This window comes from Uranotaenia lowii, unplaced genomic scaffold, assembly GCF_029784155.1.
Source record: "Uranotaenia lowii strain MFRU-FL unplaced genomic scaffold, ASM2978415v1 HiC_scaffold_90, whole genome shotgun sequence".
In the NCBI taxonomy this organism is placed as follows: domain Eukaryota; kingdom Metazoa; phylum Arthropoda; class Insecta; order Diptera; family Culicidae; genus Uranotaenia; species Uranotaenia lowii.
Genome location: NW_026598867.1, coordinates 61,741 through 88,600, shown reverse-complemented (window position 1 = coordinate 88,600; position 26,860 = coordinate 61,741). Strand labels below are relative to the sequence as shown.

At 33.8% G+C, this 26,860-nt stretch overlaps 1 protein-coding gene across 5 annotated transcripts in view; it reads left to right on the top strand.

Annotated features, from left to right (window-relative positions):
* LOC129760962 (regulator of nonsense transcripts 1-like) overlaps positions 1 to 26,860 on the top strand; it is an 87,170-nt gene that overhangs the window by 8,035 nt on the left and 52,275 nt on the right. For all 5 annotated transcript variants that reach the window (XM_055758643.1, XM_055758645.1, XM_055758642.1 and 2 more), the window contains one exon: positions 9,482 to 9,547. In XM_055758643.1, coding sequence (XP_055614618.1) covers positions 9,482 to 9,547 — 66 coding nt within the window. The remainder of the gene's footprint in view (positions 1 to 9,481; positions 9,548 to 26,860) is intronic.

Here is a 26,860-nt window from a genome sequence, read left to right as displayed (position 1 = left end):
ATTTCTAAATACAAAGATATCCTTGTCGGAAACATGACCAAACTCTTTTGCTTTCTTAATTGCCTATTTAGTTGAGAATCCAATTTGTACGCTTTACAACTTCCTCCGTTCAATGCTCTTAAAAGACCAGTTAAATCATCGCAGAGAAACGGAACCCTCGGTGCTTCTGTCTGATACTCGCGTTAAAAGGACTCAACAGTCGAAGCGGCCGTAACAAAAAAAAACTCCATTTTGGTTCCAGCGAGTTATCATCTACAGCTTTAGCAACAATGTCGAATACCTTCGACCGGGAAATCGATAGAAAACTCCGCTTAAAATTTGGATAGTTTTCCTTAATCTTTTTCTCCTCTTGTTTTTTTTTAGCTCGTCGACAAACCGTTTGAGGTACGGTAGCATTCTGGCAGCACGTTCTGCAACGCGTTCATTTTCCACCCAGCGAACGTCACAAAATTTTAACGGAAATATAGTTGAACCCGTTACTGCAGTATAATTTGCCCTTTTAAGTGGAATGTTTTTGAACAGGCTATACAACCCCCTAAAAATTCATTCAAATTCCATTCACTTTTCCTTAGTCCCTCCTTGAACGAGTTATGTACAGTGTGAAGTCCACAGCTCCCAATGGTGAGAATCTCGTACGTTGGATACGAAACAAGTTCTTGAACCTCGCTAGTTAATTCTTTGAGCATTTTCCAATTTACTGCTTGACCATCCATGGAACACTGGATCACTCTTTTCAGTAGATCAGGATTTTTTTCGAAAAACATATTTTCACACCATTCAGAAGGTCATTCGAGCGGGTCGACGATAACAAAATACTTTGCTTCAAATAGGTTTGTGATTTGATTCCAGAAGCGCACACCAATATCCATTTGTTGCTTCTGCACAATCTTATTTCGTCAAATCCTAATACGAACTCGCTGCAATTCTGTAGTGAATTGAAAACTTAATTAAAAAAATAGGGAGCAATACCGTGTGAAATCAAATATTTCTTCCCATTCTCATTCGATTAGCAATCTGGTTGTCCGGGAACATCTTTTTGTTGTTCAATGAAGCAAGTTCGAACCAATCGAAACTGATCCAGCTCGGCAAGAGAATTCGTTTCGACCTGGTATAAATCGGTCGAAGTCAATTGGAAAAAGACTGGTGATCAACTGTCAATCAATTTCCACTTGTTTCGACCTATTTCGACTATACTTCATTGGACAGACTTTCACTGAGCTAAAAATTCCCGACTTTTCGAGAAAATTTCCGGCTTTTTCCCGCTTTTTTCCCGTTGGATTTCAATTCCCGTCTTTTTCCCGCTTTTCCCGAATGGGTGGCCACCCTGTCTTTACCTTAAATACGACATTTAATGACATTTCACAAAAAAGCGATTCTATTTTTGTATTACCTGTAGTACGGATAAACATCTGAATTTTTATTTTGAAATTGTCACAGATCGATTCTTTGAACTTCGAAATTAATTACTTTTAATTATTTTTTAAGCTTAAAAGTAAAATTTTAAAATATTCTGCATTTTTTATTTATTTACGTTGAGACTTTTCATAATTTCTTAAACAGATAGATATTTTTAGAATATTCTTACAAACCACACATTCAAACATTTAAAATCTAACCAAAAATGGTGAATGCTTGCCGTGGTGGGTAAGTATATTTTCAATAGTGGGTAAGTAACAGAAAGTGCAGAATCTATCTTCTACTATTATTGATGGATTTATGTATGCATTACATTCTATTTGTTTCGAGTTTCGAAGTCTTCCACGTATTTCCTTTTTATAGACACTTTACACTCTTCCAAATATTACACATGTTCAAAGAAGGTGGGGTCTTTCAATTAAATGGATTTTCTCATTTCCACCCGATTTCTTTTAAAACATGGGTGGCCAAACCATAGCCCGCAGGCCACGTTTGGCCCGCGACTGTTTTTTTGTGGCCCCCCTAAGCTCTTTCCGGAATTAACTTGACTTTTTTGTCTTGGTCTATATCATTTAGAAAAAAAGGACATAAATCTGCACCAGCTACATTCGATACAAAATTTGAGAAATCTTCTTAATCTGATAAACCTAGTATAATTTTACAAAAGAATACCGTAACTGAATCAAGAAACAATAACTTTTTTTAAACTATTCAATTTGTGTTGTATTTGACACGTTTTCGCAATATTTTCCAATTGTTGTTTGATTAAACGCGGAAAAATAGAAATTAGTTTCAAAGGAAAATGCCGCAAAAACAAATGATTTTTTCCTTTGATTTTGGGAAAATTGAAAATTCCTTTGATTCAAATGCATTTTCTTTTTTTTTGAAGAAATGCTTTCTTTTGAATCAAAACTTTTTCTTTGTATCAAAAAACAAAATGCTTTTGATTCAAAAGCCTTTTCGTTTAATTTTATGAACTTTTCGTTTATTTCAACGGTATTTGGGTTTCAACTTAAAAGCATTTGTTCTTCAATTCTACTTTTTGTTTCTGGAATTCTAGTACTACATATTAATTTTTGTCCTATTGGAATTTCTGATTTCGTTAATCAATTATGGTTTAAAACATTTTATTTGTTCAGAAAGTTCATGTTAACATTATCGATTTTCCCTATAATTAGAGTTTTGAACCGGTACATCTGTAAATAAAGAGGAGAACAAAATGTACACATTAAATTTTTACATAGCGCACATAATACACATTTATGACAAAAATGCTTCTCTTGTTATGAAGATCACAAAAAACGATATTAAGCTAAATAATGCTAACAATAAAAATTTAAATTTATTGATATACATTGCATGGAATGTACTTACTGAACGATGTTTGTTGGTGACAGTTCCTTTCGAACAACTCATGAAGGGTTTCGGCGCTAGATGTCGCCTTGGACCGGATCGGAAGGGATTAGTTGGATGAATGGTTGCCCTGAAAAAGTTTGTTAGGTTGGTTTATTTGAAATTAAATTGATTTTGAAAGACCTACCTAGGAGTCCACTATCGTTTGCCCTCTTCAAGCTGTCAAGACTTTCCTACGCCGGATCTTGTGATTCCGGAGCTGTCTGTATGGCAGAAGCTAATGAAGATGAGTCGACTGTTTGACAAAAAATACTTTGATTCAAAAGAAAATTTATCTAAATCAATGAATTTTCACATTGATTCTGAGTCAAAAAAATTCTTTGAATTCAAATTAAATACTTTGATTCAAAAATTTGAAACATTGGTTTAATGGAAAAGAATTTCGGTTTAATATAAAATTTACTTGAATCAAGGAAAATGGATTTTGTTTCAATGTACACGAGGTTTTTGAATCATTGATGTATTTTTTTTTATCTCAATGATATTACTTTGCGCTGCGTGTACTTCATACAATATTGGTATTAAACGTTGTATCCACCATAGTGCTTTAGAGTTTTGATAGCTAAGACTAAAGTTTTAATTTGAAGGAGTTTGTAGCGCTTTATATTTTTGTACTCCAAATGTCTATTTTTTATATGTATTCAAGCAACAAAGAGTAAATTGAACTTGTATTTGCTCTCAAGCAATTAATCAAGGAATTCTTTGGTCCTGGAACGAGAAAAAAAATGTGTTGATTGCTTGATATTAGAATCACAACATTGTTCCCAATTTTGTCCCGATTAACCTTCAAGTTCTTATTCACCCCGTTTTACGGTACTTAGAATTGATTCAAAAATGGTTGCCACCCTTGCAAAAATTAGAAGAGTCTTAAAACAAAAGATTATAACACCAAAACTTGTCTACCGATACAAAAAATCTCAACAAGTCAATGCTCGTTTTGTACAAATTTTGGTGAAATTCACTTCAAAATTGTTAAAGTTTTGTCAAATGTTATGTTGTTTTTGTATGGGATTAACCCTTCATGATTAGTATAAATCATAACACAATTAGTGTGTGTACTAAATTTGACGAGAGTCATATTGAACTTCGAATTTGTATGGAAACCTGTGATTTCGTAAGAGGGACGGTTCCTGCAATACAATTCATCATATCTAAGGAGTGTATTCGAAGAAAATGCTAGACTTTGTTTTGTGAATATGATAGATGAAATTTTCAGTGAAGCTACCTTATTATGTTATGTTAACATGTGGTTCGATTCTGTCAATTTTTGGGCAGGATCTTTAAAAATCCAAGTAAGTCCCGGAGGAAGATCTTAAAACTGCTGGAAATCAACTTTTCGACCAACATTCTTATGGTCAATCGTTTAAGAAGACCTATAGGATCCAACAGTGAGCTAAAATTTGAATAAAAGTAAAGATGATTGATTCCATGAAGTTAAGTATTATGAGTGGTTTTATCAAGCACTATCCAAAAAGAAGGTACAAGAGCTGCCTACCGGTCAAGTTAACAAAGTACGGTGGTCAAATCGTGCGCAAAATATTTGCACCGCATGGGGGAAGAGGTTTTAAAAAATTTCGCCATGGACAGAAACGAACTCTTTAGCGGCACCTAGCAGGTTTCCAACCAAAAATTTTTATTGACAAGTCTTGAGAGTTTTGATACTTGAGGAGGCTGACGATCTGTGGAAGCTTCAAATCAGTCGGTGTTTCATAACGATTGACACGATAATTGGCTTAATATATAAAGAAGACTCCCTCCAACAGCGAACATTTTTCCTGCAAAGCACTTCAGTAAGTCTTATAGAGTTGGTACTCTGTTTTGGGCAGATCTGGAATCGTGTTATTACGCGAAAATTGTGGTAAAGTGATAAATCGTGTCGATTGTGTCGATTGTGAAGGAGGACAATCGGCTAAATTTGTCATAACTTCGACCAAATTAAAACATTTGAATTATTTTGAAGGTCAAGCTTCAGATATCATAAAACGTAATTAAAAATAGTCTTTTTTTAAATGGCGCCTATGGTGCCCAAAAATTAAAGTCGAAAAATTTCTTCATTGGACGCTATCTTAGCACTAGAAAGACCGCACCAGTCAAAATGACTGGTTTGACACTTTGTTTGTTGGATAACTTTTTATTTACTTTATTTAAAAAATCCACAAAAATAAGACTTTTCATAAATTTCGAATCTCTATAAATCTGCGTAATTTTTATTCCACTAGCTCTTTTTATAAGCGAAATAAATTTCGCCATGGACACTCGCATCGTGTCCAGCCAAAATGACTGGTAGAATTCGCAGCCCTATAATTCAAACAAGATAAAATTTTCGCTCGCTTCAGGTTTTCTTTGCAATATACATTTGAAACGATAAGCCCTTGTCGATTTTTGGAGTGCTGAAGTGTGTTAGTTTTTATAAAATTATTTTTAAAGCAAAGTCATGAAGATGTGTGAAAAAGGTTCTCGAATTTACCGTTGTGTGGCGCTCTCGACACTTGACTCCCAATTTTTTTGTTTTGTTATGTTGCCCAACTATCATCAAACCTTCCATCAAAATTTGATGAATTTTCATAAAAATTTGTGAAAGTCATGTTAAATTTAATACAATACCTACAATAATCTGAGTAATTTCAGTAAGTTATGGTGATAAATATCAATTAAATATACATACTATATACATATACATACTATAGAATAAAAATGTTATGAATTCACGCAATATGTCTCAAGGAATCTATTTTTCATGATCTGTTGTTTTTGTTATGAAACTGAAAAATTTAAATGTTTTTTCAACATGGGTGCACAGAATGACCGCAAATTCGCGTTGTTCTCCATTGCGGTCAGAGATACCCTTTATTCGATACCAGGCACCTTTAGAATCGTTGTTTTATGATACTGAATGATCGCCTGGCTTCCTCAGTACTAATTTCACACCATCTAAGCCGTCGTCAACGTTCGGAAGATGGTCAAATATTGTTGAATATTTTCTTGGCTAGAATACAAGCAAATGCAATCTTTAGAATAAAAAAGGACATGCGAAAATGTAAACATAAGTTTTTTTTTATTCCACTCACCTTCCTTCAGAATACAACATAGTTTTGAATCAGATGTTAGAAAATGAGAATATTCAAATTACTTTAAATGTTGTTTGATATACACGGAAATTAACGGTACAAAGACTTGCTTGCAAATATGGTACATATGGGAGGTATTCGAAATGCGATATTTGGCAACTAGGAAACTTTTTCGGGATAATAAATCAATATATAAATTTAACAATATTGATTAAATTACCATCAAATCAGTTAAATATACGATTGGATATATGTACTTGGCTCATAATAATGAATATGGAAACGAATATATGATTGACACTATTTTTCAGAAATGAAACTTTTTTCAAAAATATTCAAAACGTCAAATTTTCAATGATTATACGGTGAATCTGTGCACCCATAGTGCAGAACCTTATATATTACACAATGTTTCTTTCGAATTTACAGAAGCAGTGACTTTTCATCTTCAGCATTCAAAAAAGATAATTTTAGATTAGAGAGAAGTGTTCCTAAATGTGTATATTGGGTAATATGCGCATACAGCCGATTGACGATATGGCTGGAGATTCATCATATTTAATTAGTGATATTTGAGGGTAATACGCTTTTAAAACATGGCATGAAGAAATTTGATTGTTATATAAAGTCGAAAAAATTTAAAAATTCAAACAAGATTTTTGTCAGTTTTGTTTTAATATATTGAACTTTAATTATCGTGCGTACAGATTCTGTTAATCAAAAATTTTAATGGGTTTTCTTTCTTATTCATCTGGAAATCTGAAATTCAACAAATTGAAGCTTTTGGCAAAGTTGTAAATGATAAGATATTGGAATAAGAGACAGGTTCTGAATGCCAATATCAAGGCAGGTTTTAACCATTTATGCCTACATCAAGAAACAAAGATTAGTCTCATAAATTTTTTACTTTTTATCATTTAAACATTAAATCTACGCTCAAATTACGATCTTTCAGCGAAAAAAGAATAACTTCATACTGATCCGAAAAAATACAATATGAACAAAATATTACCATGAAATATGGCCATATGGCATACCTAACTATAATTCATGCAAAAGAACTAGTGATGTCAAAAATTTCAACAAATTTTCAGCCTTGTCCTATGCTTAACATCCGTTTCTACCATTTTAAATTAAATAAAATCAAAATATTGCAAGTGTTAACGAAATATAGCTAAAAACATAAATATGCGCATTTAGCCCGCCAATTTCGGAAATCGGCTATTTTGACTTCTTTTATTATAAAATTATTTTCACAAAAACTGTAAGAGATTTTAACAGAAAAATTGCTCTTACGTCTATAAAACAGATGTCTGCTCATGTGTATATAGTTTTCAGACTCCTGTCTATTGGAATATGGGAGAAAATGAATGCTTTCCTTAATATGCGTATATAGCCCGCCTCTGCCCTAATGGCGGTGAATCTGTGCGCCCATGGTAAATTACTCTGCTTAAAGAAAAATTATGCTCTAACACCTATAATATATCAAATATAGGGCCCTATAACATAAGACAAGTCACGAGTCATTTTACTCGAGTGAGCCATTTTGGTATTTAAGCAGTCGAGTCGAGTCGAACTTCAGTCGAGTAGCTCGACTGAGTCGACTGTTTGAAAGTTCGTGACTCAGCTGTTTCACTCGACTACCGTAATACGACATTTCGCTTGACTCGACAGTTACTGGAGTCGAGTCGAGTTACTCGACTCGTTTTATGTGCCCATAGTTTATTATCATTATATTGAAAAACATCAGAGCCATGGGTCTAAAAAATGTCTACTACGACAGAATTGAGGTGAAACCGGGCACCCATTGTCATCTAACATAATTTTATACAAAGATTTATGGAGGCGTTTTCTTTGTAACACCATCACGTAGGTATAAACGGACGGTCGGAATGAAGTGAAATTTGGTATCCGAGGGTTTTTCGAGTCAGAGAATGTTTGTATAATAGCCTCCAAAATCTCACTTTTTATGGAAGGGGGGCTCCCATACAAAATTTGAAATGGGACAGCATTCGGAAAACTTTAAGACGATTTTCATGAAAACTTATTCCCAAGCACGAATAATTTAAAGATGTGTAGATGAAGTTGAACATTTTCTAACGATTCATTTAGTAAAAGCGAAAACGAAGTTTACGGGGTCGTCTAGTTTTTTTTCAAATATTGATAATAGGCTTGAGTTTTTTGATAATTATTTGAAATATTCAATTTATGACCTGCACTCAATCGTCAACTATGTGAAAATGAGTTGATTCCGTGCACCCATGGTGAAATGGCAGCTTCACTGAAAATTTCATCAATTTCCATCCATGCATTCAGAAGTCATTCACAATACCTACAAGGTTTTTTTCAATTTTTTTTTTGAATACACTCTCATATAGAAGCTTGTCCAAATTAATGATTCATTACTTACAACTTACAGTACAATGAAATTCATTTGGCAAATTTTGATTATGAAACAAAATAAAATCTTTATCTTTTTGTAAAACACTTAGCTTTGCAAATAAAGTTCCACCTAACTGCCATTCGAGAGTGCTCCAAAATTCATCTCGAGTGGAGTTTCTTCCATGTAAAGACTATTTACTGTTTTTAATGGTTTGCCATATATGATACATCGATGACGCCACCACCCTACCGGTTGCAGCTTACAGCGATTAAGAAGCTCCATAGCTCTGGCCCCGAATCGTAATGTGGGATATCTGAATCGGCCGCCGTGTGAAAGAATTAAGTGAGCGGAATTCAAAGAGTTCCAATGTTGTTGTCGTCGTCGTCGTCGTCGACGTCGTTATTCTCTATTGAAGTCAACCAACAGTACTACGCGGCTTTGGAAGCAATAAAAAAGGAGAGAACAAAAAACCTCAAAGCAAAGCTTCAGGATTGAACGCCAAAGCCGGTTTGTGAAAAAATGTAGATTAAAAATGAAAAAAAAACGTAACGACCAAAGCAAATGCGTGGTCGGATGATGAATAATTCTCACCTACTCCACTAAACCTCAAAACCTACCTACTACTGCTAGGATTGTGTTTTGCGTTTTTGGCTGCATATTCGCGGAATAGTGTAGTATAGACGTATAGGCTGTAGCTTTAGCGATTCTCGTGGTTATACTTATATTATATTCTTCTCTGACAATGTGCTTTTATGGAAGCACATCAACTCAACTCTCAGTTCGCGCGGTAGGCGTCATCGGTAACAGCCAAACCTTGACGGGTTATTAAAAAACCTGGAACCGATTTCGCTGTACCTATCGGTTGATATATTCAGTTCAAACAGTGTGGACCCCGTTACTTATGAGTACACCCACGACGTGACAAGCAAGATTCTATTCTTGAACTTGAACGATTTTTTCTGACATTCTAAGAATCGATGTGTTAAAGGGAACTATCATAGTATAGCCAAGCTTTCCAGCTTCTGAAGACTAACCATCAATTCTCAACATACCTTTCCTATCCATATGGAGCCAATTTTCATTGCCAGGCTGATATCCCTCGTGGACACTATAATTAGACGTGATGACACATGTTTGTAAGTGCTTTTCATGGACATCCTTTTTGATATTATGTATACTTTTCTCTCTCTTTATTTCACAGGGGAAGTGAACTTAGCGATGTCTCCATCATCCGGCGCATGCGTGGCGTAGAAGTGTTGGCATTCAGGTATGACATATTTTTCCAATACCGAAAAAATACAAGAAAGTTTAACCCTGATTATGTGAAAGCATTTTCCGGGTATCCTTCTGCGTTCGGCTGAGAATTCATAGGTAATGGAATGTTCCGGCCGGATAACGGATGCAGAGTCATCAAAATGCCATTATGGTTTTCTAAAGAGTTCAATTTTCACGCGCCACAAACAGGCTCAGGTCAATAACCTCAACCATTTCGGCATACATTCAATAGAAGGGTGAAGTAACGTGGAACTATTAAAAGCCGGTTTAATGGCACCTTACCAATTCGTTCAATGAAGACACATTAGAAATGAGTATAGCTCACACATTGTACAATTGAGTAACATATGGATAAAAGTATCTTCACAAAGCTATAACGGTGTAATTGGCGTGCCTTGTAATGATACAATGATTCACAAAAAGTTTTTATAAATTCTTATTGAATCTAAATAAATTTTTGAGCTCCACAGTCTAATTAACACAACCAACGTTTTGCGCAGTTGTTAGGATCTCTATGAACGGTGCATGGTAGAATTAACGCTGACGGTGACTCAGTAATAAGCGGATCTGACCAAATTTCGATTCAAATGTTATTATTATTATTTTCATACAGGAACAAAACTACTGCTAACTGGAGGTTCTTTGTGGGACGACCAAGTACGTTATTAATGTGGTGATTGGATCGAATCCAATCTGCGGTATTTCCTATATACAGGTCTCAATTTGGAAAATTTATTTTGGAATGAACTAGTTTATCAAAAAGACGCCCACGTGTGTCGTTGAAAATGTTAATCTTAGAAATTATTTATTGATTCCAGGATGTTTCATGATTACGAAGGGTTTGTTAGTTTTCAAATCAAATGACAATGCAAACACTTGCAGAAAATTACATAAACTTCAATGATACACAGACGAGGATGTTCAGATCGAATAGTCAAACTAAATTGCGTGTAAATCGATCTTTTTTTTTCAATAAATGAAAGAAACTTTGTTTTTAAAGTTCAATATGTATAAAAGACGGAAAAAATACTCAGTTGAAATTCCGGTCGACTTACTCTAAATTGGCAAGCCTTTCGTTTCATTTTATCCACTTTCTTCGCAGCAGAACGCCAGTTTGCTTTAAACTGCTACTAGCTGCTAACAGTTTTTTTTGGGTCTTCTTAAGGTTCTGCTTAACTATCGCACAATAGTTTTCGATTAGGCGAAGTTCTGGTGTGTTGGATTGGAAGGTTTCTTATATTTGGGCGCAACTTTTTTTTAAAAGTTGGTAACCACAGGTGGCAAATCCCGGTTTACGGATTGTATCCCAAGGCACGACGAGCCACCGCCTCCTCCCAGTTTGCAACTCTGGGTCCATGGTTACAATTGGAAGACTCGTGATATACTCCGTGTAAGTAGATATATCTCCCACCCCCTAAACTCCACCTGGCGCCGCAGACCTCGTTTCTACCTCGAAATGTTTATTATATTATCCTTCAATAGTGGGAGGTCTATTCGCGCTAGTGCGCTCCAAGGCAATACTCATAGATGAGACCACTTTCAGCTATACCTCTCATCATTACGACTCCAAGTATCATCTCTAACGACTTGAGATCCGACATCTCCTCGCAATGACTCGACATTCCCACATAAACCTCTCCTATTCGCGACTCGAGACCTGAGATCCGACCCATCCACGCATCGACTCGAGGTTGACATACCATACACATATCACATTCCTCTACTTTGCATGACTCAAGGCCCGATCCTTCCTCTAGCGGCCGATCCTCCTCGTAATGACTCGAGGTAAACACACAAGATTCGAACTCTTATCGTAAAGACTCGGGGTTGACCACACAAACCATTCCTCCTGAAGACTCGAAGCCCGACCTCTTAAATATCCCCAGGATTCGAGGTTAGTCACCTTTATGCCCGTCGTATGCCGATCGAGAGCAGCTTAAAGGGGGATACGGTCAAAATTTGGTCGAAGGAAAACGCGTGTAAATCGGTGAAATCGTTTATTTAAAAATCAAATTAAATTTCTTTTTCAAGTTTCATTAGTATAAAATTCAGGAAAAATATTCATTTAGGCTTCCGCTTTTCCAAATCCGAATTGCCGGGCCTTACGCTTAACCCCTGCCATCAGATTTTGTACAGCCACCTTGTCCACCTTCTTCGCCGCAGAAAGCCAGTTTGCATTAACTGCTGCTCGTCCTTAGCAGTTTTGTTGGTCTTCTTTAGGTTCCGCTTGACAATAGCCCAGTATTTCTCAATTGGGTGGAGCTCTGGCGTGTTGGGAGGGTTCTTGTCCTTGGGAACCACCTGCACGTTGTTGGCGGCGTACCACTCCATGGCCTTTTTATCGTAATGGCAAGATGCCAAATCCGGCCAAAAACAGTACGGAACAACCGTGTTTCTTCAGGAAAGGCAGCAGACGTTTATTCAAACACTCTTTCGCGTAAATTTCTTGGTTGACAGTCCCGGAAGCTATGAAAAAGCTGCTTTTCAAGCCACAGGTACAGATGGCTTGCCAAACCAGATATTTCTTCGCGAACTTTGACAGTTTCATGTGCTTGAAAATATTTGCTACCTTTCCCCTTCCTTTTGCCGTATAAAACTCCTGTCCCGGCAGCTGCTTGTAGTCGGCTTTGACGTAGGTTTCGTCGTCCATTACCACGCAGTCAAACTTTGTCAGCATCGTCGTGTACAGCCTCTGGGATCGCGCTTTGACCGCCGTATTTTGTTAATCATCGCGATTAAGAGTCACTACCTTCTTGTAGGTCGATAGTCCGGCTCATTTTTTGGCTCAATGCACGGTTGTAGATGATACACCCCGCTTATTAGCTGCATCTCGGAGGTTAGGGTTTCGCTTGAAACTACCGAAAACTCTCTTTGTCGTCTCAGCCGCTTCCGGTTTTCGATTTCCCCCCGATCCAGACTTCCTGTCTGTCGACAAACGTTCCCCAAACACTTTAATTACATTTGTAACGGTTGATTTGGCAACTTTTAGCAATTTTGCCAGCTTTGCGTGCGAGTAGCTCGGATTTTTGCGATGCGCGAGCAAAATTTTGATACGCTGCTCTTCTTCCTTGGACGGCATTTTGACAACTGAAGAGTGAATTCCAAAATCAAAATAGGAGCAACATTCTACACACACACACACACACACACACACCTTCAAAATGAGGGGTGTTCAGGTTTTTTAAATTTGAAGTCATTTTTCTTCAGGAAAGGCAGCAAACGGTTTTGAAGACACTCTTTCACGTTATTTTCCAGTCTGGTGGTCCTGGTTGCAACGAAAATGTAGCTTTTCAAGCCACAGCTACAGATAGCTTCCCAAACGAGATATTTCTCGACAAACTTTGATAGTTTAATATGCATGAAAATGTCTGCCACCTTTTCCCTTCTGGTTGCTGCATATAATACTCTTGTCCGGAAAGCTGTCTAAAGTCTGCCTTGACATACAGTACCGTTCATAATTGTATAGACATTGCACACTGGTACAGAACATTAATCTAGCGGAACTAAATGAATAGCGCCCAGGGATGAAAAGATAGACTTTTGATGTCTTCGACAACATTGCATAATTTTACAAGGCGCATACTTTGATATAAAATATAGAGTCGAGGGGTCTTCCAATAGCAAGATGAAAATGATAACTCTTTTGTTAAGCATTTTAGAGCTTCTACAAAGTTGTTTATCGTAACAAAATACATAACTTTGCTGAACAAGTCAAAGTTCTACAACTTCATTCTAAGGAGCTACAATGAAATTAAGAAAAAAAAACCTTGAAAACACAGTTTTTTTAAATCTGAAACCTTGTAGGTAAGATAAAACATTTTTCAGTCTTCGAAACAAAGTTGAAAATTGTTAAGTTCTACTATCGTTTAGTACATTATGATGTGTTTTGAAATTGTTGAAGCACGTTAGAAAGCATTTAGTGTAATATATTAACGATTTTCAAAGAAAAGTTTATCGAATTGCGCAAATTTTCGCACCATCAGCCAATGTGGATTTTATTTTCACGCTAGTTTTATATGGTAATGTTAAGAGGAATCATTACCATCTAAAACTAGGGGGGGGGGGCTTGGGTGTTAAACCCCCCATGAGGATCCGGAACAGCAAGCGAGGTGTTCTACTCTACGCTCAAAATTCAGATCCAAATTATGATGATAGAGTAAAGTTAATGGAGAGTAACAATCTAGACTTTAAATCTAATGCCATAACCTCAAAAATCCATCCCAAGTCCAAAATTCTGCTGCACCTTTTCCAAATTTTCTCACTTGTTCATCGAAATTCAGGTCTGAATATAAAATTTTGAATTGAATTAAACCCATTTTGGAGGTTCTGATTCCATAATACCCATTACCAAAATTGTATTCCTATTTTAGTATTGCGAATTCTGTATCCAGTTTAGAATTTTTGATTTTCAGTCCGAATAATCATATGAAATTAGAAGAGAAAAGCTTCTTTGAAATCCTTGTTCAAATTTGATTTTGCATTTTATATCAAAATTAAATCATGTTTTTTGAGATCATATGCATTTTCAATATTTTGATAATAGTTTTCCGAATAAAGAGAAATTTTGTTTTATATTCATATTCGAAGTTCTTAAACTTAAATCTTACATCAATTTAAAAAATTTAAAGCTCTGAAATGGCAATCCATTTTTTAATTCTGATTCACAATACAGATTCAAAATTAATAATTCAAACAGTGAATTTAGATAACACCTTAACTGCAGAATTTAAATAATAGATTCATGAATAAGGTCTCTTGGCTCATAAAATTCTGATCTGGAATAAGATTCGGAAAACGTTTTTTTTTTTTGTACATTTCAGAAATCGTAGGGAAACCCGGATGCAGATTCAAAGCGCAATTTTTGAATTTTTGGTTCAGAATAGAGATTCAGAATACAGATTCAAAATTCAGAAAAAGATTGTACTTGTAAATAAATTTTACAATCAATATAAATTGTTGAGGAATTCAATAAATCATGAACTTAACACATTGCGGACCAAATACGAGATATCTCGTTTTTCTGCTTGCCAAAAGTGTGCTACACTTCGAAGAATAACTCGAATGGACTGAATTTGAGTGTTAGTCTTTATTCGACAAAATTGAACACAACATTGGCCGTAACTTAAAAATGCTAAATTTGTAAAATTTAGTCCAGGGCCTTCTGAGATGTAGAATGCCGAATTTCGGTGTTCCTCGTCATAGATTTCTTCGCGGTCCTTGATGGGTTAAGATTGCTTGTCAATTCATTTTAAAGATTTCATTTTTTTTAAACAAAATTTGTTTGTATACACAATTGAATTGAAATAACAAATAATAGGTAGAATTTGAATTCTTTGTTTCATCCGAAAAACCCTAATTTTATTTAAAAAAAAATCATCCACAGAATTTTTATTATGGAATTGATTATTTATGAAAAATATTTGCTGTTAAATCACCATCTTCACCTTAAAATCTGCACAAAATTCTATATTCCAGTGTACCGTTTAACATTGTTAACACATTAGGGACACAAAAATTCGGCATTTTATGATTCAGAAATCAATAAATTGTCCAATTTTAAATTCTGCTAATTCAATATAGATATTTGAGTAACGAAAAAAGTTGTGTTAAATTTTGTAGAATGAGGTTTCATTATCAAATTCATAACGTTTGAATTATGCTTTTTGAAAGAGCATACTAGCAGCAAGCGAAAAAACGAGATATCTCGTATTTGGTCTGCAATATGTTAAAATTGCAGCTTTTTAAAGCCAAATTTCATACTGAAATTAATTATTTGGTTAGTTTGGAAGATTGGGTTTGTTTGATTTGAGTATTGAATAAGTTTTTTATGCCCTTATTTCATGCCCAAATCAACTAAGTTTGATCTACCAGATTCTTCTTCTTCTTCTTCTTCTTACATCAACATGGCCAAAACGTGTAGGCATCCTGGAAAATGGAAGACTTGCGTCTTTAATTTTTCTTTTCAGCGTATTATCTGTTACATATTCCTATGCATTGCAGATATTACTACGGCCAGGCCAACCATGTGATGAAATCCGCGAAAGATACAGAATAGAGGGGAGGAATGAAGCGTGGAGATCCCTACCAAACGCTTCATATAATATTTTGAATATGGAAAGACCTAAATATAAATTTATGTCATTTGGGAAAGTATATATGGAACATTGATACATTAAATGCTGTTAAATAATTAGGAAATGACGATACTCACCGCAATAATAATTAGAATATAGAAAATTATATTTGGGTTTCTGTAGATCAGCTATTTTGCCTTCGTATCTTTCCGTCCACTCTGTGGATAGTATGAGGGGTTAATGATCAGAAAAATTTGTCCCTAGAACTCAGCTTCATAAAATTGAATGTCCAGACTTTGTTGTTGTATATTTATAAAAAAAAAACAAAAAAAATGGTAATGTTCACGAATTTTTTCGAAAAATCTTCGAGTTTCATTCAAAATAATCTAAGCCTAGCTTTTCGAACTATTGAAAAATTGATTCGAAGAATGGGCGATCAGTATACATCAGTATACCTAAACTAAACTAATGTCCCGATCTCCTTATGAAAATCAATAATTTACAGTTATGCAGAATGTTTGAATAATTACGAGATTTATCGATAGATGAATAAGAGTATAGCAATGTTTTAATTTTCTGATCATTCCCTAAAATTTTAATGTTTGTTGTTTAATATAATGAAACGGCAGATTGAGAAAATCATGACCTAAAGTCCAAGAATATACAATTGAAACAATTTGCAATCATTTTGCACACTCCAAAGTTAGAGATCTTTTACTTGCTGCTACAAGTCGGAACCTCTGAAGATAGAATTTATCAAAAAGGTCCCGTTTCTATCCAGCCCTAAGCTGTCATGAATCGAACTGACCACACGCCAGAAGGTATTGGAAATGTGTTCCTAAAATTCGCACAATAATCTACGGATTTTTTTCATAGAAAATCTAATACACTACGAAAAACTTTTACTAAAATCAGATGGAGAACTTAATAGATACATTAAAAAAAAGTAGAATAACTTTTACTAGAATGCGTAAACATTGAGATATGGTGAGATTGTAAATGGTTCAATATAGTAATTTTTCATGATGTTGCAGCAAACAAACGCTTAAATAAATGAATTATGAATGAATTATGTCGATACATTAAAGCTTTCCTCGATATCCTTTTCTTTTTGTTGTTGTTGCGGCAATAAATAAACGCCCAAATGTAGGCTAAATAAATATATCGTCGATACAAAAAAGCTTTCCTTTCACGAAAAACTTTGCACGCAACATTGTCTATATCTGCCTGTAAATGACAAATCTCTGGAAAAAATTATAAAATTTTGTTTTACTTATTTTTGAACGTCAATAAAATTTATGCAAAAGTATAAAGTAATTAAGGATGAAACATAATACTTAGCTCAAAATGCAGGTAATCGTGGCCTCCATCTCAAAATTTACACTTAGGTATTTTGAATTCTTTGTCGGTCCGGAGGGCGCAGTGCGAGCCCCTCCTCTTCTTTCACACGGAATAATTTTAATTTTTCCAAAAATCAAAACTCCAAACTTGTCTTCTTGTGGATTAAAATCACATAACACCACTAAATCAATAAACCGATCACTATTTGGAAATGTTCTTTCGGATCCATTTAAAAAAAAAAATCGATCTTTAAAAAAAAAAATTTTCGCGAACGGAGAGAGAAAACAAACGCGTCCGGCTCCACAAAGCATCGCCTACCAATCCCCTAAGTTTGATCTACCAGATTCTTAAACAAGTTCAAAAATTTTAACTATAGATGAATTTATGGCGAATTAAGTTCACTTTTGACATTTATTACCAATTTTCTTAAATTACGATTTAATACGAAAACTTTTAATGTCAAAGTACTTACAAAGGAATAATCATATACCTAGTGACAAACATAATTTGTTTTATTTATTTTTTTTTTGTATTTGGAGATTTTGGACAAAATTTAAGGTAAAAATCAGTCACCAAAACCTCCCCCCCATGAGTCGGTTCTTCCTACGGCCCTGAAATCAACTATCGCACTATTGTATAACAAAATTTGAGCTTTCTAAAATTTGTGTGGCCTGAGATACAGTAATTCTACAAAAATCGGACTTTTTGGGCTTTTTCCATTTATACTGCAATATCTCTGAAACTGCGCACCGCTTTTTATTGAAATTTTGCAGAGTGATTGTTGAAACATAAGAGCATGTCTGAAGTTTTAGATAAATTCTATCGATGGGATCAAAAATTACGCGAGGTACAATCTGGTGAGGGATGGTTTATTCGCCTTTTTGACCATGATATTCAACTGACAACTCTGCATACTGTCCATGTGGTTCAGGAGGTGTTTGGGAGAAAAGGGTGACCAGGTAGACCCCAACGTTGTGAGATTTTACTTTTTTGTTCACAAAAGTCAGTTTCGTTCATCTTGATGTCAAAAACAGACCGTGAATTGTCAAAAAGATTCAAGACGAGGCTTTGGGATGCCCGCCCAAAATAAAGACCCCCTCTTTTCATTGTAGTGTCTCATAGACTGGAAATCATACCAGTCCTGGAGGGCCCTACCGGTGCCTTTAAAGTCACTTCAAAGTCAAATAATTTTTTTAATGAATTTGAAAAATATGATAAGATTGGTAATATTGGTTGATTTTTTTCAACTAAAATGTAAAAAACCACTATTTAACCCAAACTGTCACAGAGCTTTTGGGTAAAATCACAGAAAGTCAGAAATTTTTTTCTCAAAAACACAAATTTTGTTTCGGCAACTCTTCTGCCCCGAACGTAATTAATTTGAATTGCATGCCATTTCGTCAATTAATGTGCTATTACATCTACCACACGACTCTTCAAATCTTAATACAAAATTTTCGCTTTATACGATTGTTTCCAAACAAACTAGTTTCGTGCAATAAAATATGTTCATTATTCTCATGTGATTGCCATGTTCTAGTTATTTGACCTAAGAATTTTATGTGACTTTTTTTTCTTCCAATGAAGGTGTTCCTTAATCTTTGCTATCGTAGAATTGCTTGTGATGGAAATTACTTAGTATTAACACCTTTCATAAGAAAAAAAAATCAATGGAGAACATCTGATATTGAGATAGTTTAAATATGATGCATCAGAAAAATTTGGGAAAAAATGGATTTTCTACTGTTCAAAAGGATAACAAATATGTTAGTTGGGATTGCTAAACACGAGAAAAAAATATGCAAGCAAAATCTTAAAATCAAAATGTGCATATGTGATATCTTTTCACATAATATTTAGCTGATGAATAAAACTCGTTAGTTTTGAGTGGGAGCTGTTTATATGTACGTAATTTATTATACCATACGACAAAGCGCCACATGTTGTAAATATTATCGCAATAAGGCGTATCGCGTTGACCGAGCGTTTCCAAGCGATTAGATATGACTGATGCATTGTTTGAGTATATCAGGGCGATATTCTGCTTTGAAAATAATTACATTACGAACAAGCATTACGAAGCAAAGCATTTCTTAAAAATTCCTATTTTGGTATTTGAGTTTTACCTCCAATTTTAAACGTATTTTTCCATGAAAAAAAAACAATACAAATCTCACTAATTAATGTGTAAATCAGTGGCGTTTCGTCAAAGATTACTGTTTTATCCCGGCTTCTATAACGTTAGCTTTATGAGAGATTTCAGGATTTTACAAGACAATTGAAAAGGTTTTGAAAGTACTTGAATCAGTCCTTTTTAAATGATTTTTCTGTACGACTAACACCCGGCACAATTAATTTCAAACGATCTCCACAACACAAAAAAAGAAAAACGATAATTTACGTCAAATACATTCTTACATTGAGATTCGGTTATTGTACACATTTCCTAATCACAGGATACAGGCACTACTGTGTGCTACTGTGATTGATTGATGAAAGTACTTTTATGTGTTTTTTAGCCTAACGCAGTCAATTACTGAAAGTTGGTCAATGCCGACAGGTAATGAAGGATATTTTGATTTATCATCGCCACAATCAATTCGTGTCCCCGGCGAGTCCTGCAATTATTTACTCAACAATCATTGGAAAACTACACAACAAAGTGTGTCCTATTCTCAGTTCGTATTTCGGTACCCAAACTATAGGGGCTAGCACCAGCGAAATTTCGATCAAAGGGAACGATATAATTCAATTAATGTTAAGGCCAATCCTGGTTCGGCTGAGTTGGGTGTTCGTTTTTCTGCTTCTGTTCTACGATTTCCAAACATGCTTTTGGCTCATGTTTTCCTCCCCAAATTACTGATGGTGCTATGCGTTTCTTTCGAGTTTTGGTGAAATAACTAACCTTACTCTACTCACGCAAGTAGGTAGACGACGACGACGACGGATGGTTACCTTGAATTGTGTGCCTTCGATTCGGGCTGGGTGAATTAATCGAATTTTCACTAGTTGGTTGTTTAGCTACAGTAATTAATCCGCACGTCCGCAATAATGGTTTTCGGGCTGACCTTGGAGGTGGTATTTGGGTTCGATTTAAGGTAGCCTCAATGGTAGGATTATAATTTAAAGGGATTCTTGTTTCACCATTAACGTTTTTTATAGTATTAAATTTAAAAAATCAATCATTACATGATTTTTTGTGTATTAATTCTGTTGTCAAAGTCATGTCATGAAAAGGTGAATCAGGAAAGTTAATTGATTCGGTTATTAAGCCATAACCTTCAAATTAATTGGAAATATCCACTATCAAAAAGCACAATTTACTGATAGGTTGAACGTCTAAAGATAACCTCGATCAAATACAGTGAGCATAATTTGTAACACTTCGTTGATCAAGTGTTAGTCGGAGGATCCAACACTATTTCGATACTTAAGATAAAGATCCCAGTTTATTGCTACCGGTTTCTATCAGACACTCTTCCAAGCTCAATTAAAAATGATTCCTTCAGTAGTATGTCTTGAACCATCCTTTGTCGGCAAATTGAAGAACAACAAAGCCGCCATCATTGGACGGAACAAGAAATAAGAAAGCTTCAACTTTGTGTAAAAACAGCGCATATCGTTGCTAACTCTGTTGTCTGAGAAAAGTATTGCAAAACTTATAGCACGTATGTTCGGCAGTACATTAATTGCGAATGCAGGTTTTAAATTCATATTCAAATTGAGAGTTCTCCTTCAAAACCGTATTCTGAACATAAAGCCTTGAAACTCTGATTTGAAAATCAGATTCAATGTGACTATATGGTAACAGTGGGATGTAAGACACATAAATTAGATAAATTGCAAAAGAACCTGGTCAACTGTTGCAAATTAGAATATACCAGCACTAATAAATCCGACGCTCTTCAGACGTGCGGGATAAGATGGTCCCTAAGTTGTTGCTCTCGGTTTTTTGATTTTTTTTTTATCCAAACTTTTTCAGGCTTCCAGCATTAGGAGGCCAGTGATAATAAAAAGAATTAGATTGAAAACAAAAAAATTGTATTCGTTCATGTTCCTGACAAAGCTTATTTGAATTGCTTTCATTTTTTGTTATCACATGAAAATAACGTTTGTTTTCTGAAAAACAAGCATTGCCCAAATAAAACTTCCACTAAAAGTTTTTCAAACGAAAGTGACTAGAAAAAAGGCTTGCTTAAAAAAACGAAGACTCTAAAGCACACAGTTTGACCAAAATTGAAAGTACCTATCTAGCATCGTTTGGTCATCATTCTCCTAATTCCCATACAGAAAAATAAGGTTTTTTTCCTCCTTTTGAAGTAACTGTGAATTCAGTTGGAAGAATATGTACAGTACATTAAGGACTTCTTTTACATGGGTTGGTTTTTCTCCATATTTCAAACACGGATTTATTTTACACAGTTTTTTGTCCTGAGAACTATTCTTACAGACGGTTCTCACGAATGAACAAGGTTTCTAAGAGAGAATATTTTAAGTTCCATGTATCAAAGGTGGGTTTCATACAGGCCCGTGCGAAGGACCCGTCTGTAGGGGGAATTTCCAAATTCAAAATTGAGCCAAAAATAATAACAATACATACCAAGAATATACAATAAATAAGGTAATTTATTTCTAAACAATTTTCTTACTTATGATTAATACACAAAGTTTTAAAAAAATTACTGATTGAATAAATCAAACTTTTCTAAACAAACCAAAATGAATGTTTCAATTCAATGCTATTTCCAGTAAGTCATTCATTTATCAAAATGATGTTCCTTATTCTGAACTAGAAAATTGCTTAAAAATGAATTCGAAGCAGTCAAGTTTTCAAATTTGAAATAAGTAACCAGTAACCGAAACACCAGAAAAATAATGAAAATCAAAATTTTGAATAAAGCTTCAGGCACAAGAATTAATGCACAGAAATAGAATACCTAAAATATAACACCAAATTAAAAAAAAAATCTGAATTCTCAAATAAATGTTAGATCAGGTTAAAAATAAACCATGATAAAAAATTGTTAGAAAAATAATAATGATTGCTATTTTACTGTTCATTTTATATTAAATTTCTTTTCTTCATTTTCAGTCGAACGATTGATTAAAAAATTCCGCTGTACTACCTTGAATTTTGAAAGAAAATTAATCACGATTTGAAATGTGGTTTCTCGATTAGGAAAAAAAAAATCATTTTAAACTTAGGAGAACTTATTCAATAGTTGATTATTTAATTTTATTTGGTAAAAGAAGAAAATATTTCACTTTATTTCAAGACTGACGGAGATCAAAGTCAAAGATAAACCCTTTTCTATATTGTAATTTTCCAGTAATATTAAAATAAAAGTAAAAACAGTTCTGAAGTTCAAAATAATAACTTTATATATTTTTAATTCAACATGTTCAATTAAACTGACAAATTACAGATTGGGAAATGATCAATAAGAAATTGAAAAAATAATAATAAAAACAATGTATTCCAAGTTTTGTTGTAAATATTGAAAGCCACAAGTTCATACAAATTTAGTTAACATTCAACTTTTTAGTTGCTACTTCAAATAATTTTTGAGTTTTCGAAAGTTAAATTAAAAATCATGATTAATTGAAAAAGTGATGGAATATAATGAAAATTAAAAAGATAAAATTTATAACTTTATGAGTTTATAAATTTTCAATCGAAGGTTTTGAAGTTTAAAATTTCAATTTAAGCTCTGATTATGTTGTCGGTTTCAATTGGAATATTGGGTCCTGAAAAGGACAGATGGTGGAAACTATATTTTTTCTTATTACAAATTTAGTTTCAAAGGCTTCCAAGAAAATTATGTTTGGAAAACAAATATTTTCTATTAAGAAATAAAAACAAACTTATTAAAAATATTTCATAAACTTTAAATAGTTTTAGCAAATCTATTTGAAAATTAAAACAATATTTGAAGAAGAAAATGATAAGTTTTTTGACATTTTAGGAATATTTTTTTTTAACCATTTTAAAAACTTGTTGGTAGAATGTAATTCATAACTCAAAGTAACAGCAATTAGGTACCTATGATTGAATAATTGATTTGGTAAATTCAAGCGTGCTGAACTCGTTTTGTTTGTCAAATTTTGTCCATCACCTTGCGTTTAATGAAATGGAGTTTATAAGCTTTAAAATGTATCAGTTTTAGGTGAAATCAATCTTTGATAACTGATGAAATAACGAATCAAAGTTAAAGAAATATCTGATTCTGAATTTGTTTATTATTCATATAATTCAATTAAGAAATAATATTTTAAAGATGATGATGCATGATCTGAAAAAAAATTAATTCTACAGTTTTGAAAATTTTGCAAAAAAATTATTGCAAGTATTTCTGACATAACTGAAAACGGATAGAAAAAAAATTTAATTCATTTAACATAATTTGTTTAAACCTGCAAAACGATTAGTTTTTTTATGCTTTAAAATATCTAAAACTCAACTTGATTTAAAGCGTCATTCATCGCTTTCGAATGTGATGTTAAGCATTCAGAAGAACAAGAAACACAAAATAAAATTGTGACTGAAATTGGTTTCTTGAAGAATATTTCATATCAGCACGATGTTTTGTAAATCAAAATTTTTAGTAATAAAGTAGAGGTGACAAGGTTTAAGATTTTATTTTATTTTGCTAATTCTGATGACCATAATGGCTTCCAACTTGTTAATGTATAAAATTAGTATTCGATGAATCAATTTCGATGTTAAAATAGTTGGTTTCAAACTCTGAATTTGTTTCGTTACACTTCTTAATAAAAACCCGTTCTAGGGACGAAGTAGTGTTTTTGAATATCAAGTTTAGAGTTTCAATACAAAATGTAGATTGAATTGCAAATCGAAATTAACAATTACAAATTTTGTTAAAAATTCGTGAACAGCATAGATGTAATTTCGTGAAATGAAATGACTGAAGTCTAAGGAGAGAAAAATTTAGTAATTTTCCTGTACTACGTTGAACATTTTACTTGAAAAAATCCTCATTGGGGGGGGGGGGGGGAGGAGTTTAAACCCTAAAACTCCTCCGTTCGCACGGCCTTGGGACCTGTAAAAAAACCTTGGTGGGGTAGAAAAAGTTGCAAAAGCGATCCAAGACGAAACAAAAATATCGCTGAGTACAAAATGTTGAAAGTTGAAATATTAGTTCAATTTTTATAGTAAGGTATTATAATTGAACTAGCCTCTAATAAATTAATCAGTGATCCGATTTACAAAACTTGTAGGCGAAAAGAAATTGTTTTTTTTTAACAGAAGTTAAAACTTCTTTCTCGAATATTTTTATGATATTCGATCCATAAAACACTTTTCTAAGCCGTATCATAAGGTGAGTTGAAATCAAATCTTACTTAAGTAGTTTAAAAAACTGTCCGAATCTACCACATTTTTCGATTTGTTGTATTATTATCCCCCGCATGCCTTCAGAAGTAAGAACATTAAATGTTTACCACAAAAAAAACCTAATCGGGATAGTCTTCGCGCTATTGTCGTAATACTTATGCCCAACGCAGCTAACGATTATCTAAGATAAGATTTGGAGATCTATAATTCGTGTTTTAACATTTCTTAAGTTGCTCTTAAGAAATTGAAGAATATTTTTTTACAATTTTATTTTTTTGAAAGGGTTGAATAATAATAGAGATTTGTCTATTTCAAATTTATTCTGCCAGGCGAACAATTGTCGCAAAAATTATTGTGCAATTAAAAGATTTTTTTAGAAACGTCGCTTCCGATCTGACAGTCAAAATCTAGTACTTCATTCTCCTTTGTCGGAAGTCGGAAGTCCGGACATCCGAACTAAAATCTAGGGCTGGCGTGATAATAAATAGTTTTGACATCAGTGAGCGCTTAAGACAAAAAACATCAGTTCGGATGAGCTTCGAGGACCTATCTGGCTGGTCCTTTTCACCGGAAGGCCAAATCAAAACAATCAGCAGCAACCTTAACAATCTGCGCTTTTCGAGCGTCTTTGTCTTATTCACCGGAGGAACGAACAATCATAGCAGCAGCCTTAATCCTTTTTTACTGCATGGACTATGAAACCGTCGAAAAATTTTTTTTAACGGATATAACTTCAGTGATTTATTAAGCAATTTATGCAAAAAAAAACAAAATATGTTTTTTCAATCGTTTTTATTGATTTATGCTAAAAAATGTAAAAAAAACTCCGAGGACGTCTATGGGCTCGTATTCAGCATAGAGTTAACAATCTGCGCTTTTCCAGCCTTTCCGTCTTATTCATCGGATGAACAAACAATCATGGCAGCTGCTTTAGAAATCTGCGCTTATCACCTTCGAATACATAATCTGAGCATCAGCCTTGCAAATCTGTGCTCTATACCAAGTACGCCATTGTTGTGATTTTAAGATTATTATGAATCTCATTCCAAAGATTCACTCAGACACGTCTGTCGCTCACAAGAATAGATCAATGACTGACTGCGAATTTTTGTTTGCTTTGTAGCTTCTCTTCCAGTGTTGCCATATATTTTGTTTTAATTATTGTCATAATTTGCTTTGTAGCTTTTCTTCCAGTGTTGCCATATTTTTTGTTTTAATTATTGTCATAGTTTTAATTTTTTAAATTGTAATTTTTTCATCCCTCCAATACAATACAAACTCACGTTTCTTGCCTAATACGCTTACTGAAGATATGATCAATTTTTTACGAGGTAAAGTTGGTCGAATACGTTGGCAGACAGTTGTTGAAAAACTTATCCGGTAGAACTAGGTTCGATGTTTACTCTTGGGCTCGAACTTATCGACATCGGCTCAGGAGGCAATTGATTCATCAACTGAGCTATATCACAAAACCTTAAATCTGTTCTAATGAATTATCATGTACACAAGTCAACATAGTTTACATTTATCCGAGGTGCAAAAATTGAAGTACAGACCCCGTTCGATTTTGGCAACATGCCCGAACATTTTGTGTTGCCAAAATCGAATGTTGCCAAAATCGAACGGTTTTTTTTCTTCAATTTTTTTCCTTTATTTTTACAAAATAACTATTTTTATTATCATCAACATTACTTTTAGTCAATTTCCGACCATGTTAGTAATTTTTTTATTATTTTTTCTCATGTTTTTGATGCATTTTGCACTATTCTTGCTTTGTTTGTAATCTTGGTTGTTTTTGTCATATTTACTGTTTATGTGATTCTTCATCATTTTTTAGTAGTTTTTCGTCATTTCCAGTCTTTTGTTTGAATTTTTTTTAAATTTTATTAAATTTTTCATCTTTATGTCATTTTTGAGTACTTTATAATTTTTTGAAAAAACTTTTGATTTTGTTGTTGTTTTAGCCACCATTTAAGAACATAAAAACGTATTTATGATGTTCTTTTCAATTATATTGGTCCTGTCAAAGAGAAAACTAAAAGGTAATGTCGCTTCTAAAAACCGTTCGATTTGGCACATGTGCCAAAATCGGATGTTGCCAAAATCGAATGTTGCCAAAAACGAACGGGGTCTGTACTTATTTTGACTAATTTTAGACCGCTGCATCCAAATTTGCAATATTTTTTTATCTATCAGCTCTTGTTTTCGGTATAACTATTGAAAAAAGATGAAAATTCATTTGAAATCCTGACGCATTTTTTCTGTAAAACTATTGAATATAAAAAGTATTTAGAAAACCATGTTTTCAACTTGATGATTAATTCGGAGAACCACGAGTTATTTTGACTGCTAAGAAAAAAGTTATAGGAATTTTTATATTGTTTATTTTCCCATTGTTTAAATAAATGGAAAATTTGTTGTCATTTGCAAGCAAAAGTTACTTGATAATGGCAACACTGTAAAAAGACTGCAATGCCTTCTTATAAAGACATTGTATCTTCTTTACAGGTATCTTGATAATGATCTGTAGTTAAGT